At 40.7% G+C, this 17663-nt stretch overlaps 1 protein-coding gene across 1 annotated transcript; it reads right to left on the bottom strand.

Annotated features, from left to right (window-relative positions):
- Positions 1-5401: 5401 nt before the first annotated feature.
- On the bottom strand, positions 5402-12524 carry LOC121193162 (nucleolar protein 9). The gene is made up of 12 exons (XM_041055348.1): positions 12481-12524; positions 11566-11862; positions 10357-10593; positions 10056-10265; positions 9290-9397; positions 7810-7951; positions 7516-7708; positions 7271-7411; positions 6959-7078; positions 6635-6847; positions 5741-5846; positions 5402-5634 (listed from the first exon to the last, which is right to left on the bottom strand). Exons 2-12 carry the CDS (start codon positions 11783-11785, stop codon positions 5480-5482), a joined length of 1845 nt encoding a protein of 614 aa, XP_040911282.1. The 5' UTR covers positions 11786-11862; positions 12481-12524; the 3' UTR covers positions 5402-5479.
- Positions 12525-17663: the final 5139 nt, after the last annotated feature.

Below are 17663 nucleotides of genomic sequence, written 5' to 3'. Positions count from 1 at the left end.
GATCAGTCCCCCTCAGTGACCCTTATCTGGGCTTTTTGGTTTCTTTGTTTCTCTGTTTAGTGTTTCCTGTTTTATTTTTTAAGTTGCATTCCTTGTGTATCAGTTATGGTCTTACTTCCTGTCTTTGTTTTCCCGCCTTTGTGATTGTGTGCTCCGCCCTGATGTGTTTCACCTGTTACCAGGTCTCAGTGTTCCCCTCTCACCATGTCAGTTTGTCTGTGTTCGTTCCCCCTTTGTGTTTTTGGATTTACCTCCTTTGTTGTTTTGCTCATGGAAAAGTGTTATGTTACCCCAGCTCCTGGATTCCTTTCTGGCATCTTGTCCTCCTGCTTGACTGTAAGTTCATCAAAGAGCTTCTTTATTTATCTAGACTCTCTCTGCATGTGTCTGCATTTGGGCCCAGAAACCATTGAACTGTAACACTCACACCCCTGAAAAATAGATAACATTTAAAATTTTCAAAACTACATCTCTTTCCAGAATTGGTGCGCTTGTTATTCTGGATCAGTTGATCCCATACTGTGGGGGTGGGCCCCCTCAGGGGATGTGCAGAGCCATTGCAAGGGGGTGGCAGCACATGCCTGGGAGGAAACACTAGAGCCGAATATACCTTTTTCACTGTGACTTTTTGTCACACAGGTGTGACTAATAATGTAATTAAATGGTGTATTGCACTGCAATAATTCCTGGAACTGAGACATTTTAATGGTTTTTAGTTGCCCTTGTGCTTTTTCTGGTATAACAAGACAAAAGAGTGCTGTGATGTTGGCGAGGATCTCAAGACTGTCTTTCTTTTGAGATTCAAGTTCACTGTCAAAATAGCAGGGGACACGTATTGTGTCTTCTGTCTACAAAAACTAAAATAAAATTCAACTTGTCTCCCTTTGTTACTAGTTTCCCCAGTATTGTTAAGAATGCCTTCAATTAATGCATCAGGGAGCATTCATGCATCTGAAGGGGGGGCATGACAGAAAGCGTTTAGGAGCCAATGATGTAGGTGATCCACTGAGCATGCTGTGAACAGTTTTCATCAGGACTACAGTGTCTCTTCAGTAGAAAGTAGTTCAGGTGAAAATTAGAAAATTAAGCAGAGATTGAGAGATTTGAGAAACCTGTTGCTCTGGGGATTATCAGTAACATTGTTACTGAAAACTGATAGATACCACAAATATAATTCTATTTATCGCCACTGTATAGGGACAGAAATAAATAATTAAAAAAAGTATCTTACCAGGTAACGACCTGGCTAAATATCAATGGAAGAAAGTGATAAAAATCTATTTCTTTGCAAATTTGGGTGAACTGACCTTTTAACATAATCTGTCAAGCAACTGAATGGAAAGAGGAGACTGTGTACAGCTAAAAATAACTCGGCAGTGGCTGGTAACCTGAAACAGTTCCAAAATTAAAGTTATCTACGTCGGTTACACAAATCATTTATGGATCGACAGTGCATAAAACACTTTTGGATTGAAGAAGCTCAAAAATATTAGAAGCCAGTCTTTTCAACATAATAATATATCATAAATATATGTTCACATGACCACAGCTAGTAATCTACAAGGAACTGGGGTTTGACTCCTCATCACTAAACTTGATGAGTTCACCAAGAACCTGATTCCTGCAACATGATGCACCATAAAAGCATTTTAGTTCACTGGCTGGAGTCTTCAAAAAAAAAAAAAAAAAGATAATGGCACAAATAACTATGAAAACATCTCTGTCAGCCTCCCCTCTTTCTGCTCCACCCTAGTTTTTGCAGGTGTAGTGAAGTACCTCAGGCTAAAAAGCGAGAGCACTGTTCCCTACAGCCAATCACATGAGATCACATCAGATGGCTGCGGTTTTCAGGTTCTGATGCTGGTACAGTAACTATCTGGAGTGGATAGGATGGGAGGACTCTTGAGAGGAAGGCAAACTGGCAAAGAGACAGAGGGGTTGAGAGAGAGAGAGAGTCAGAGAGAGACGGGGTTGGAGAAATGCTTTGAGGAGTAATGGTTGCTTGGAGACTGTTGTCAAGGAGACGATGAGTCCTAGAGTCCTTTGGTATCTCATATGTCCTATATTTATGTTGATTTTCAGAAAGAGGAGGGTTTTTTTGGTTTGTTTTTACTTTTTCTCCCCAGTAGGTGAACACGAGACAGACGGTGATAAACAGAAAAGGTAAACTCCTCAAATGGAGGCAGTCTGGGTTTTATACAAAACGTCTCACAGAATTGAAACTGACACAAAGAGGATTTTATCACACTTAAACAGGTCAGATAACTGTCAGGTAGTGGCTTACATTTGACAGCTACACAGAAGCTTGCAGGAAATAGAGAGTGAAAAGAGGACAATATGATACAATTTCTTTTTGTGACACCCTATCAGTCTCGCAAATCGTGACAGAAATCCTCCCTCTCGCTGTCTTTCTGTCGCTGACTCATTCTGTAGGCATTTCCTGTGATTTTCGGGCAAAAGAATACTTCTCGAGAGTAGGGAAGACAGAGGGAGCTTAAAAGACGAAAAACCACCTACTGTGTGCCAGTGAAAGCCTGTCGAACTTACACCAAAGAAGGACTATTTTCAGTGAGTGCTGTGCATAACTAATGAGATGCATATTTTCCTGAGGTGTGGATGTAGGCATGCTAGCTTGGAGGTGATATTGGAAATGGTCTGTGAAGTGTAACTGGGGATAGACCAGGGCAATGTGGAGGCTGCGGTGATGGCCAGACATTGAGTGGCACTGAAGGAAGCGTTGCTGAATCCCTGGGGAATCCATGTGATTTGTTTTGGAGGAGCAATGGTTCATTGTACACGAAAGGTCATTGTTCCTCTGCTTTGTTTCCTGAGCGCACAGAGCCGATTATACATGCACAGAGCTATAATAACAAAACAACAAAAGGGAGTGAGAATGAGCCAGACCAGTCTCGCTCGAATATCAGGCTCGGAATGAAGCACATATAATTAAAATTGGTTTGTCAAAGCAAGAAGCCTGGAGTGAACCATCAAGCCAAGTGATTGTAATAGTGGGTTGAAGAAGAGGGCACAAATCAGTCTCATTATGGGCTTAGTGCCTCATGCAATGCTCCCCACGTTTCCAGTAATGTGGATTAATTGCAGGTCAAAAGGTGACAGCAAAGCCATGTGTTCTCTGCCAAATAACTATAACTAGATGTCTTCATGAGATTAGTATTGATCTGAACATTTGTCTGCGTGGATGTAATGGAGAATGTCTTGGATAATGACTGAGCATGACTGAGCTTTAGTGAACACTCATAAAATCACATTCTTCTTAAGAACAGTTTGACAGTTTGGGGAGAGTTCGATCGATAGCTCTCTCAATTCTGTCTGGTAAATATGAACCAGGAGACGTTAGCTTAGCTAAGCATGTCCAAAAATGTGTCCAAAATCACTGTCTGTTTACTAGATAGTGCACTACATTTACAGTCACAATTCAGAGTGTGAAATGTGTGCACTCTATAGTGCCCTCAAAAATAATGGAACAAAAATAAAAGCATTCCTACACATCTGTACATACAATTCATTGTATAGATGCGAAAATTACAGAATGCAAATCTGTCAGAGATGAAACAAGCGTCCAAAATCTAAATTTGCCAGGCACAGACCTAAAATTGTTGATGTGAGGTTGCCAAGCACTGGCAACTACATCACTGGCAACATGTGGATATAACATGGGGTTAGTCTGTTGCATAACCCCTCATTAAACAGCAATGTCACTTTTTTATGCAAATTACACAGATTAGTTAAAATGTGCTAATTGGTGAGCTTCAGAGGTGCAGCTGGATGTATTTTGTTACCCTTCAACAGAGTAGTTATAAGAACATAACACATGGATTGAGTAAATAAATGGTTGCGGTGTCTACAGATAGCCTGTAAAGTTAAATAGCCTTCTGATATCCTACAGAGTTACAGATTTATTATTCCGCTTTTTTTTTTTTTTTTGTAAAATCATGTTTCCTCGTGGCCTGATACGGATCTGAGATCCAGAGGTTGGGAACCACTGGTACAGCGAGACATTTAACCTAAGCTTTCTACTGATGCACTGTGACTGAGGCAGGAGATTGTCATGGGCTGGTCATGCTATCAGTAGCAGGTCGACGGCATCGGGGGGTTAGTGCAGTGAGGCCACAGTCAAGCTAAGTAAGCTCTTTCAAATTAGTCTCTGGGTCCACTCAGGCTTTAATGATGGATGGTTCTCATTGCTTTCCATTCTGCCCACTGACTGAAAATAGAGATGCCTCACTGATGTAATGCAACACAATACAGAATATACTTCTTTGGTTGTGTTGCTGTAATTGTTGTGCACCATCTGTATTATGGTGTTAATGTATTGTACTATAGTAAATTAAAAGATGCTGCCAACATTAGAAAAAACCTGTAAGGAAATCAAACAGAACCTACAGGCTCAGAATTACCTTACAGTTGAATCAGCACCTCTTTTGTTGTGTCCACATCTCCAGACAACTCTGACACAGTGTGAATGGTTTCAAAAAGAAGTATTTAATACAGGGCTGCTTTGTTGAATTGAATTATAGTGCTGAGTGGTTTCTGTTTTTCTGCCTCACATGTCGATCCTCACTATTTCCCTTTATCTTGGAAATGAATGTCTTGACCCCTGGTGGTATTCTGTATGGTGGACTCCACCTGGCCTATAGGGACAGTCACTTACAGTTTGGAAAACTGCGCGCTGTCTTGCAGAGTGGCTTCTCGGCCCAGTGCTTCCTCTCCACCGAGAAGCATTTGCAGAGATAAAGGTCTTCCTTCTTCAAATCAATTTATAATCAATGTTCTCCTTTGTGACTCAGCTAATGTGTCTCCAACAGGCCTGCGACAGCAGTAGCTCACTGCTGAGGCACAGAAGGATTTTTATAGCAGCCTGAATTTGTTTGTTTCTGCTAAGTAATTATTAGGGAATCACAACTTTCTGAGGAACTGAAAAATCGATTATGGTTTCTAAGCTTTTCTGATCATTTTCAGACCTAATGAGATCTGGAGTTTCCTGATAAATGTTCATGTGTTATTTTCCCTAAAGATCTAATATCCCCCAAACCTGTTTTGTTTAATTTATATTATATAGTATGTATGTTTACATACTATATTAGCTCTGTTATTGACAGCTATGAAGCAAGTCGAACAGCAAAAAACAAAGGAAATAAAGGCTTAGTGGTGTCAGCTGTGTGTCTCTTGGTCAGAGTTTCAGACAGTTACTTTATGTTCACACATTTGAGGTTGTGTTGCTACACTCATTTGAGAACCTAGACCATGGGGAGAACAAGACTCGAAGAATAAATGCTCCACTAGCAGCCCCTACAGGCCATACTGCTTCCTGCACCTTATGGCACTGAGGTGGTTTGACCTGACTGAGAGACTGCAGTTGCCGTCCTTTGAGCTAAAACAGCACACAGATAACAAATTTCTATTTTAATTTTAATCAAACTATATAACAAATAACAAAAAAGATACAAATATGTCCTTTCTACTCAAGAAGTTCACTGAAAAGCTTCCGCTTCTTGGACTCGCCGGTCTGTATTTCCTGCCAGTGGGCTCGTCTGTGTACAAAGTGGGAGAGGGCAAATTTGGCCCACACGTGACGAGCAAACTGGTCGGACCTCAGCTGGCTTTCACTTGGAACTGGAAGGGAAGTGGAGACAGGAGCGGGAAAGAATGAACATGCAGATTAACTAGATGAAACGTGTAATTCTATAGAAAAATGACTGACAGCCTCTGTTTGTTTTACCTAGTTCCTGTGCGATGCTTTGCCTCTGACTGATTGAGGCACTGTTCCATATGGCTTCCAGCACCCGACTGCCCAACCTGGAGCAGGCCATTTGGACATACAGACCCTGGGAGGACAAATGGTGAGTTGAAAAAGCTTGATGGCATGGGACAGTTTAAAAAAAAAAAAAAGAAAGAAAGAAAGGAGTGTCTTGCTTGTTTCATAATGTTCCATTTTTTTCTGTTTTTCAAAACTATTACTCAAATATAAAACCAAAATCATATACCCTGAGTACATTAAATTAGACAAACAACCAATGATACAAAACAACTGCTCCCTATTGCTGAGAATGAAGCAGTCTTTTTGTTCTTGCTCAAAAACATTCATACATATTATAATTTTGTACAGGAAAAGGCTAGAGAGAACTGCCACAAACTTGAGGTGAAAAAGTCCAGACCAAAGGAAAATGGACCTGATGAATAAATATTGCTGTACATGAAGCATGGCACCTAAATGTCCGCTGAAGAGACAAAAAAAAAATGTCAGCGAGGAGACTGTAACCTTCCTCAAATTAACACCCTCTAGAGTTTTTCTAAATGGAGACTTTAAGTGTATTTGGAAACGTGACAAGAAGAAGCAGCAGCTAAAATGAAATGCAGTTACTCAGAAAGCAGCACCAAGTCTTGTCTAAACGTGTCTAACTTAACTGACAAAAAAACATATTAACACATTAAAATCCCTGCATAATAGTTGACTGATTACTTACACTGTTTGATTTATAAAATGCCAGAACACAGTGAAAAATAATCATAATTTCCTTAAGTGCAAGGCTGACCGACAGCCCAAAACCCAAAGATCAATTCATCAATCAACCGTTTCAGTTCTAACATTCCATCAGTGCTCCTGCACTCATACCTCCAGTCTCTTGAGGATCTTTCCCCTGCCCTTGTCGCTGGATGTGGTGATGAGGGCCTGAAGGACGTGGCTGCCCGCGGGGTCGGAGGCCAGCGTCAGGAGGTCAGCAGGATTCAGAGTGCGCAGGCTGCTGAGGAGGAGGGAACGCTCCTTGAACCTGGCCAGTGCCTGGACCAGCCGGGAGCCGTGGTAACAGATGGAGGACAGTGGGACCTAGAAATGAATCAAAAAAAAAAAAAAAAAACACACAACATTACCTCCCTGGATCTGTACTATTTATTGAACACCACAAATGGTTTGATGTGGCTTCTCCCAGCTGTTTACCTCTGTCTGTGTGCTGCCCTCTGCTGTGTCAGAGTGGTAGTACACCTCGTAGGTGAGCAGGGACATGAAGAGCGGGAGGCAGCTGACATGTCGAGAGCCAGGCTCAGCACAGTGGAACGCCTGGGAGGCAACACATCAACAGGGTTTTCCATGAGCCATAAATCAAACATTAACCAGTTTTATAGTGTTCTTATGGAGTTTCGATCTCAGTCATAAAGAAGGAGGAATAAACAGAAACAAGGGCACTGTTACATTGATTTAAGGCCAATGTGGACCTTTATATCTCAATAACAAAGGCTCTTAGAGGCTTACACGCATGAGACACTGCATCAGCTCGCCCTGTTTCTCTTCACATTCAGCGCAGCTCTCTGCCAACTGGACGATCACCCCCATGTGTCCTGCAGCCAAGATGGCCTCCACACCTTGGACCAGCTCATCAAACAACCTCAGGAACTACAGAGAAAGAAACAGGGGAAGGAAGCCATGGAGAAAAACCAGTTATCCCTGTAGTTACAGAATCATTACTCCCATCTGCTCAACCATATGGTCTAACATACCAGTTTGTATTTGGCCGAGGCCGCAGTGAGCCTCTGTATGGGGAAGTTGGCGATTGGATGGAGGGCTAGGTCGACCAGCTGACCCTTGAGATGGTTCTTGTAGAGATCACGGAGGAGGGACTTGTGGGAAAGCTGTATGATGGTCTCAATGAGGTGACTAGAGGCCTGATCCTTCAGGAAGACCAGGAGTGGACTACAGGAAAAGCACACATAATACTTCCTGTTATATTTTGCAGTGATTACATCTTTTAAAAACTGATTCCAATCAAGGAGAACTCAGCACTTGTCTCTGACCTAACTCCCGGAACAGCACCGCGGCTCGTCAGGTACTCCATGATACGTCCGAGGAGCTGTTTGCAGAGTTTGGGCCGTTTTCTGTGACACACATTCAACATGGTCTGGAACACTGCACTGGCAACAGCATCTGTAACGCTCACTAAAAACAAAAGAGACCAGAAGGGAGACGAACACTGCTCAAACTTTCTGCCAATTTAAAGGAGCCCTGTGGCAAAGAAAACAGAAGTTAAATTTATATCCACTGTTTCTCACTGTGTGTATCCTTGAGGTCTAACAAACGTGTTGAACGTGCCTCCTTCCTAATAGAATGTATGCAAAGCAGACTTAAAAAAAAAAAGTTCAAATGGTCTGGCTCAGTTTTGAGGCTCATGCCTGCTCCAGTCTTTCTGCGGTTGCTCATCTGTTTGCCTCTTTGCCTTTAGGTGTCTCCTCTCACCCTCTATCATCACGTCTGCATGGAATATGGAAGGAAACGGCAATAATCGTTTGTTTGATCCTTTTTTCGAATACGCAATTATGGTACAATCTAAAATAAAAAATAAATTATGGTATAATCCCTGATTATGAATTAGTAATTCTTCATTTTGTTGGACAGAGTGGCTGCATAAGGATATCTTGACAGTGGGAGATAGGCAGAAATATCCCCCAATTATGGAAAGGGTCACGAAGAAGCCACGTTTTATTCTATGTTACTGCAGAAGTGCAGCTCTAAAATACTCCTGAACAAAGGATTTGGAATAAAGACTTGGATATTAACCCTAACTAACCCCTAACCCTATTTTCAGAGCAGGACTTGGCCAACATCAACTTATATAGCTCCAAATTAACAACAGAGTACATCACACCCCCTCGGGACTTCCTTCCACTCTGACTGTGCTCTGTCAATGGAATCAGAAGAAATCCATGTCAGAAATGTTTTTTTTCTGATTTTGAGAAAAATGCCAGAGCACTGACAAAAAGGAGACAGCACGGCCGACAGTGTTTGTTGAATATTGAATTTCAGGCAGAAAATGTGAAAGACCCTCTTAAAAAGAAAAGAGGGAAAATACAATGAAATCCTGAAAATGCAGAGCTAAAAAAATACTGCCTTAAAAATCAGTCGTTATGTGTTGGGACAAATTGTTTACTGTTGTGACTCCCCCTCCATCTCTCCTTTTCAACCACACCAAGGAAACAACTTCCTTTAGATGTTTAACAATATTCAAAAATCATCCAAAATCATCAATTAACTATTTAAAAATCCATTTGAAATCTATAAATGGCAATATCAATCAATTTAGTGCAGAAAACCAGATGTATTTACATACTTCCAGTATATAAAGATACTAAAAATCAGGTAAACCTAAGAAGCAGATATGAATACAGAGGAGAGACAGACAGCATCCTTTGCTCTGCAGTATTAACTTTCTCCCTCTTTGATAAAGTTGGCCACAAGGACAAGTACATGTGTGCTTAGGTCTGATGAAAGATGACTCACAATGAACGTTTTCCATCAAGGTCTCTGTAAGGCTTTTCAGCTCGTACCAAAAGGACGTGGGAATCTCAAAGTCTGTCAGCTGAGGAGCAAGGTTGCGTTCTTTTGCACCTGGAAAAAGACAGAATAACAAAAGAGGAAAAAAATGGCATGAATACAAGCTTAAAGTGAACATGCCTCGGGGTGTAAATGTCCTGACACCGCTAGGCCAGCCTCAAAGAACTACCGCCAACAATCAAAAGCTTTATTTTCTTCCTATCTTGCTTGAATGAAAAACTCCCAGACACTCAGACAGTCCTCTCGGCTAGGGCCAGTGTTGCCAGACGTTGGACAACGAAGGGTCACAGACATTCAACAGAACAAGCTCGATGTGTTAGGTCAGGGGTTTTCAAACAGTGAGGCACGTCTTCCCAAAGGGAAGAACTGAAGGGGAAGCAAGGGACAGGTGATCTAAAAACAGCTGGAAGGCAGTTACTGTAGTTTGGTCCACAGTCAGCAGTTAGAGCTGCAGCAGTGGCTGTGACACACATTTCACCGACACCATAAAGGTGCTTTAAAACCAGCAGAATCTGGTTGTTGCAATTTGCAAAAAAAATCCTCCTCCGAGTCAAAACTTCAGTCAAATCTGAAAACACGTGGACTTTATTAGGAGCACCATACTGATACAGCTCTTCTTTGCATTGATTCCACAAGATGTTGGAAACCTTCCCCTGAGATTCTGCTCCATGTTGACATAAATGCATCACATGATTTCTGCAGATGTGTTTACCTGGACGAGACTCAGTGCGGGGGGGTCCGAGACATCCTGCTAACACATGTAGAAGTGTGCGGACCACATGTGAGCCGTGAACATGTTTGATGAACTCTGCAATGTTGTCTCTGACCACCTGACTTAAAGACAACACCTGGGCCTCCAGCACGCCACAACTCTCCTCTTCTTCTTCTTCTGTGGTAGCAGACGCCTCCTTCTGTGACGACTCTAAAAATGGATGTAAAAGTTGACAGTGGTGGTTACACAGGATTTCATACAGTGATGAGTTGCCATTCAGAAGTGAAACATATAATCTTACCCATCCATCTGGACATCTGTCTGACTGCACTCTCCACTACATGGCCCCCACACCGATCACAAGAAACCGCCTTGAACTCTGAGCCTGCTTCTCCACCTAGTTCAGCCAGCACCTCCCCCACCTGCTCAGGACTGGACAACGGGAGCAGCCGCTGCAGAGTGATGCTTCCTGTCCGGTCTGTCGCCACCAACATCGCTTTACCTTTTACTTCCGAGAGCACGTTCTCAACAAACATCTCTATGGGAGACATTGAGAGAGAAACGACGTGTCAGCAGAGATGAGAAATTCCCATAAGGGCTGGAGTCAAAAGTATAAGTCTAATGGAGCTGGGCAGAGGGAGGCAGCACAACCTGCTCGTTATATTTTAGGTAAAATGATGCAATAAGCCTGCAATACACAGAATGATGTGATATCAGTGTGTGGGCAATATGACAACAAGAAGTCATGAATATCTCAAGATCTCCACCACAGTGGGGGATTGTTACATCCAACTCATCTTTGCATCAGTGAACATCAAAATAGCTTATTTAAACACTCTTCTTAAAGAACTTTTTGGACTTTCAAAAACTAAAACTTGCTTTAAAATGTCAGATTCTCTGGAATAACAAATTCAGTAAGAACTAGGGCAGAGTATTGTTTGAAATAAACAGACAATCATGCACTATTATGATAGTCAATAAATCATTCATTTTTCAAGCAAATACTACATGATGTTTTTATTTTCTAGACTGAGGGTTGACTGGTTAAAACAAGCAAGCAAGTGAACTGAAAAACTAATCTGATAAATTGATTATAACAGTAACTGCTGAAGTTACCTGAAGTTTCTTGATAACAGTGTAGTTACAACATCTGAGTTTTGGGACTGATACCAAAATAATACTTTTTCTTTAACTTACTTTGAGGCAGGTCATTTAACAAATGAAGCCAAACTTCTTAAATATTAAATGTTGTTGCAGCCACCGCACAAGAATCTCGTCTGAATAAAACACAGTCTAAAATCTGCAAACGTGATTTAAATAATAACGTCTGAATCAGTTTTCCATACCTCATCAGATATTACAATACTGAATTCAGAAGAAGGCCTTAAGCTTTTCTTCTCTCCATGTAATGCAGCCCTAAAGCACTGATTTTTGTTCTGATATGGTGGTGTACAGGTGTAATGTAATGTGCCCAGCTTGCTCAGATCTCCAGAAAAATAATCATCCTCACCTCTTTCCTCATTATCTTCAAAGCCGTCGCTGAGCCTTTCCCCGACTCGGCGGAAATAGCCCACACTCAGGGCATCTAGGCGCTTCTTGCCGCTGTCTCCCTTTGCTCCTTCGTCGCCTCCCTTCTTCTTTTTCTCTCCTCCTTTCCCATCATCACCAGGGTGTCTCCTCTTCTTTCCTCCTCCTGTCTGTGGCTTTCTTTCCTCCATCTTTGCCAACATAGCTTTCACCTCACAGAATGAAGGTGATCAGTACAACGTGTTGGTCTTGTTTGTTTGTGTTTGACTTAATCTGCTGGCTGAAATAGGAAACAGGCGACAGGGCACTGTTATTAACTATTTGTTAATAACAAACTATTATCAACATTTGATTTAATAATTATGAAATGATCAGCAAAGCTAGGTCTGTTTACGTCTCCTATGATCAATATATTTTAGGAGACAGGAAAGACTGACAGTCAAGTAACGAGTATCTCAGTATTGATTCTTGTGTTTTCAGTGTACCCGTCCTCCTTGATGGTTTTATCGAAGGCTGTGGAGGCTGATACAGAGGCCACGTACGAAATACTATGTAAACAAGAGATATTTAATTGTTAAGAAAAGACAATGTATGCCGAATTTACCTTTTACTACAAATGTTTCAGATAAAGTCATAAGTCGTGTTTTACGAGGCCAATATACCTGCTGTTAGGGAGTGTCAAAATAAATTCACATGTTCTGGAAAAGGAGTTAGGCTGAAAGTCGACCGAGAGAAGTCCATGCTAACTAGCTGCACGAGACCTGTGACACACACAAGCCCGATATTTATCGAAACAAGTGGACATTTTTAACAAACAGTTAAAGACAATTAATCCGTGTATAACGATATTCGATACAAACCGACTTTATGATAGTAAACACAATGTAGTTTGACTCACGTGTGAGATGTGTAGACCTGACAGAATGAGTGTGCTGCTGACGCGTAGTGATGACGTCGTAGCGGGCTGCGTCTCAAAGTACAACTGAAGTACAAAGTTATCAGGTAAGAAACTACTAAATACTAACCTATATACAGCCTATGATACTAACCCACCCATAGTTTTTTCGTATTTATTCATTTAATTTATTTTAGTTTTTATTCTTTAATGTCTTTTTTGTTTGTTTGTTTTATTGATTTTGAAATTTGTTTTGATTAATAAAGTCTTAAAACAACGATAACAACTGGGTAAATTCCTGTGAAAGCTACAGATACTTCCTTGATATATCACAGAATGATGCCCTTTCAAAATAACAAAGTACATCAGTGATATCTTATGAACTTGCACATAGTGATTTGTAAGATGTGCAAAATAAAGACCATAAAAGTGGTAGTTTTTTATGCTTCTAAAAACAGAATATGCAGCTGAAGTGTCCTTGTTGTTGTCAGGACCACCTACAGTAGCCCTGTTGCTTTCCTTGTGGACAGACCAACAGAAAAATATCTACTGAGAAAAGAACCATTATTATTCATTTATAAATACTTAATACCTTATGACCCATTATTGACATACACTTGATGATTGATGTGTTTAATAAATTAACACATACAATATTGCCCCCAGCCAGTTAATAAATTAGGGCTGTGTCTAAATGTCAAAAATGAATCCTTTTTGTACTGTATGTTGATTGCACTGTTATAAAGTGCACTGATATCTGGTTGTAACCATCAGGGGGCAGCATGGTTACTTTCCTGGTAGGAGGATTCAGTGACCACGATCACTCTGAACCTTACTGTACGTGATAATGATCAGACATGTGGACTAAAGCCCAAAGCATGTAACAACAGTGACTTCATCAGGGCGTTTGACGCAGAAGGTACCCTATACCAGTCAGCCACAACATTAAAACCAGTTACAGATTTTAATGTTGTGGCTGAATCCATACTGACCATACTCTGTGGATTCAGCCACTGGGTATGGCCATATCCCCCAGCCCCACAAATAGGTGCCAAGTGCACTGTCATTACAAATTAAAGCATTTTCAGATTTGGAGCTCTACTATAAGGTCAGCAGCACCTGTTTAGATGAGCTTTTCAATGAATGATTATAAAATTAGAGCAGCATTTTTTTTTCTTTTTAAAAAAGTGATGCAGAAGTAGAATATCTGTAGCATCTATAACAAGGTGCTTTATTTCATAGTTAATCGATGCATTTCTGCAAGGAAGAGTTTTGATACCCAGATTAGTGAGAGTGCTCTTTAATTCTATTCCCTGATCTATTTTTGTATTTGTTTGAGCTCTGTGTTTTTTCCTGTAACATCATACACTGTGTTCCTCCTAATGTCTCAACAACCTGATGCTTTTATTGTTGAGGTCAGTGTCACCCCACATATCATTCTGTGTGCGACTGCACTGCAGTCTTTGAGAATGTAGAATAGATTATACTGAACCCCCCCAAAAAACAACAAAAAAATATTTTGTTAATTTGATATACTACTAACTGACAGTATGTGTCTTGTGTCTGTTCTCCTGCTACTGACATTTTAAATTAGGTTTCAAACTTGAAACCCAAATTTCAAGACCATGGATTTCGCTGTAGAATTTTTGATTTGTGAAACAATGACAGTGCAGCAATAATGACATCAGTGTGCTTCCTCTTTTAACTGACATATTCCTGGCTACAGTCTATGTTTGGGTGTGTGCTTTAATGAATCAGTGGAGATGCAAGTTGAGATTTGTGATCAAAATGGAAACAATAGACACATACATTTTTCCACTGGAAAATTGCAAAAGCGGCGTAAAGTGGAATATCCTCAAAGCTAAAAATTTTGAAACACTTTCTTTACATAATCACCAATGAACTGTATCCCCATAAAAGTGGTTTAGAAGGATAGAAGAAGGAGATGACGATAAAGAGAAGTGGATGATTTTGAGATTTCCAAGTTTGTTAGCAGCATGGCTTTAGGGGTGGCAATGTCTTCTGTGGGTTGGTCAGTTCACTACTAAAATATCTTACTTAGCTCGCTGACTCTGCTTGCCTTTCTGCTGATGTTCTACTGATGCTTTGTACTGACAATATAGTTGGAAGCTTGAGCTAGAACGTGCAGTGGGACACTAAATTATGGAAAGTGTAATAAATAAATTGTGGTTTGCTCTTTAGTGAATTATTCAGTTTTACTTTTCAGGAAAATTTTTTTTAGATTTCCTTTCTAAAGTGTGTTCACAAAATATACTGCTTTGCCTTCAATAGACAAAGGAGGTACTGAATCTTATGTACTCAAATAGTTTTTTGGGGTTTTTTTACAATGAGAGGAGGGGGTTTAGAGCTTAGTACCAGAGCAACCTCTAAATCATTTGTTCAGCAGCAGAGCTCCTGTTGGCTTTGTCTGTTTATGTTTATCTCCAGAGCAACCGAATCAGCCCCCGCACAGCGATCTGTGAATGAACACTGCAGCTGATTAAGACTTTTAAGGAGTAACACAGACGCACACAGACACATTTCATCACAGCATTGTAAAACATACAGAGTTCTTGATGTCATAAGCTGAACTATGTTATGAATCATTCAGCTCAGAGCTACAGCAGAGCTCTAAATGTTAAATACTCCACTCCCACTTATTATGGGAGTGAACAGTTCCCCCCCCTACAGTGGCTCCACTATGACCGTGACGTGCACCTTTTTGATCCTTGAGTAACAAAAAAGGTCAGAAGAACTTGGTTATTATTTAACAGAGAATTGTCAATACAGCACATACCAAAACTATTTTCACTGACACTCCTTGACAGAGGGACAATCAGCACTGTATATCTGCAGAGAAAAAAAAAAAAAAATCAATGCTCATGCCAGTTATTTCGACATAGAATGAGTGACAGCGTTTTATTTCTTTGTTGTATATTACAGTTAAATTTTTATATAACAAGTTTTTCTGTGCTTTCTCCCTCATTCGATTGTGGCTCGCAGCATCAGGAAGTTTCCTTTGGCCTGCTGCTGGCTGTTTGGTTTCCCACGTAGACTGTGAGAGCCAGGATTCAGTCCCATCTGTTATGCTCAGATACTCAGCGAACCCGAGTCACCTTTGTGTTTCCTCTCACGCCCACCGCTCTGCAGAAGCCGCAAATGTTGTTCATGTCATTTATCACACTGGTGTCAAGGCAGCAGGATCAGCAATAAGATGGGCAAATGGTCTGTATTTTTCAAAATGCAAACAGCCCTGACACAAATCTAATGTATGTCTCTAAGCTATTTTCTCTAAGCATTTTTACAAATGACGTAGAAGAAGCGAGCAGTCAAAATAATGAATGAATAACAATGAATCAGTTCTTTATTACATCCAGGTTTTTTTTCCACAGTGGGCCCTTTACATCATGATCTTTCAGTGACGTAACAGCTGAAGAAGCACTGGTGTGGACCATGCCAATGAGCCAGCAGGTACAATATAACGACCCTGGACCCAGCACACCTGAGCTGGATTTCATCATTCTTAACGTTAGTAGTTACACCTGTGCTTTTTCTGTTATGACATGTAGAAAGGACTGATATGCAAAAGAGCTATTGCATCATCACACTTCCAGTGAAAAAGCTGACAGTCACTCTTAGTCAATGATTGGTGAAAACAATTATAAATTTGTGATATTACAATCAACAAGTGACAAAATGATGCTTTAATTACTTTTGCTGATGCCCTTGTTGTTGCTGTGCTGTTTACCGTCTGTTATGTGTTGCATTTTTCTTAATGCCACCGCTCTTATGTTATTTAAAGCATTGTCTCTAATGCTGATCCAGTCTGATTCAGGAGATAAGGTAATATTAAATCCAACACCACCACAAGGAGCAACAGTTTCTTCCCTCAACAGCTACTGGATTGATGGCCATGGAAATTTGTACAAACATTCCTGGTCCCCAGAGGATGAAGCTTACAGACTTTGGTGGTCGATGATAGCATGCTAACATACATTTGACTGAAAGCACTATTGTGCCTTAGTACAGCCCCATGGAGCAGCTAGCATTTCTCCTGACTCCTGAAATGACAGGTGAACTTGAACTTGGATTTATTTCATTGCGTTGTTGATTTAATTCTCGGCTGCTATGACGTAACCATTTAACAGTGATTGACAGAGGTAAGGCAGGTTTAGATACGTTTCAACGCTTCAGTTTGTCCTAGTCATCATCATTTGATCACAAATGACTTCATTATCATGTGTTGCCAAACCACAAAGTTGCAAGTGAACTTTAGTCATTCACGCTCAATGAGAACAGATAGACCTGGAATCCAAGAGACAAAAACTACCAGGAGTAAACATCTGAACATCAATTTTGGCTGAGTAGTTTGTACTGAAATCGACAAAATCCAAATTCTTGATCTGGTCTTCTTCTAAACATTTTGATATAGTTTGTGAGATTTGAAGTTTGGCATTTTGGGCCTGTGAGCTGATGGTTTAAACTTAGAAAGGGGCTTTATTGGAAGAGAGGTCAGAATGGATTTTGTCCTCTCAGGTTTTCCTGTAAACTGACCAACAGAGGAGAACTGAAAGTGAGTGTGCAGGGGAAGTTAAATGTCGTATTGTGTGTTAAAGAGTGATTCCAACAACACTGACAGCAGGGGATTTCCTGTAGCCGTTTGACCTTGAATCATAGATTTCAGTCAAACTGTGGTCAGGGGTGTTTCTGGGCTTATTTCAGTGGTTACGATATGCCTTCTGTGTGTAATACACAATATGTCACATGGTAGTGATAGTAACCGCTGGATATATTTATGCCTGTACAATCTGCCCAAGTTTATAGACTGAAATGTACAGATATACACCTGCAATCCGGTGAAGACCATGATCTTTTGTCTGTTTTTTTCATTGAGTCTGATTCATATTATGATTGTTCGGGCTTTATGGGGCAGAGTATTGGTTGTTTGTGCCAAATCACTGTATAAATTGGCTGGAGTTACTTCCTCTGATTTACTGATTCCACAGGGCCATCACATCTGGACTCTCCATATTCAGGCATTATATACTTATCGTCCTGCCCTCCACAGTCTGTCTGCTTCCACTCCCTTCCTGCATTAGAAAAGTATTGCTGAACCTATCATAACAAACTCTCTCCCCTCAGTCTTCTTATGTGTGTGTGTGTGTGTGTGTGTGTGTGTGTGTGTG

This window comes from Toxotes jaculatrix, chromosome 14 (assembly GCF_017976425.1).
Source record: "Toxotes jaculatrix isolate fToxJac2 chromosome 14, fToxJac2.pri, whole genome shotgun sequence".
Lineage (NCBI taxonomy): Eukaryota > Metazoa > Chordata > Actinopteri > Toxotidae > Toxotes > Toxotes jaculatrix.
The sequence above is the reverse complement of the archived record's forward strand: the minus strand, read 5'-3'. Positions and strand labels throughout refer to the sequence as shown.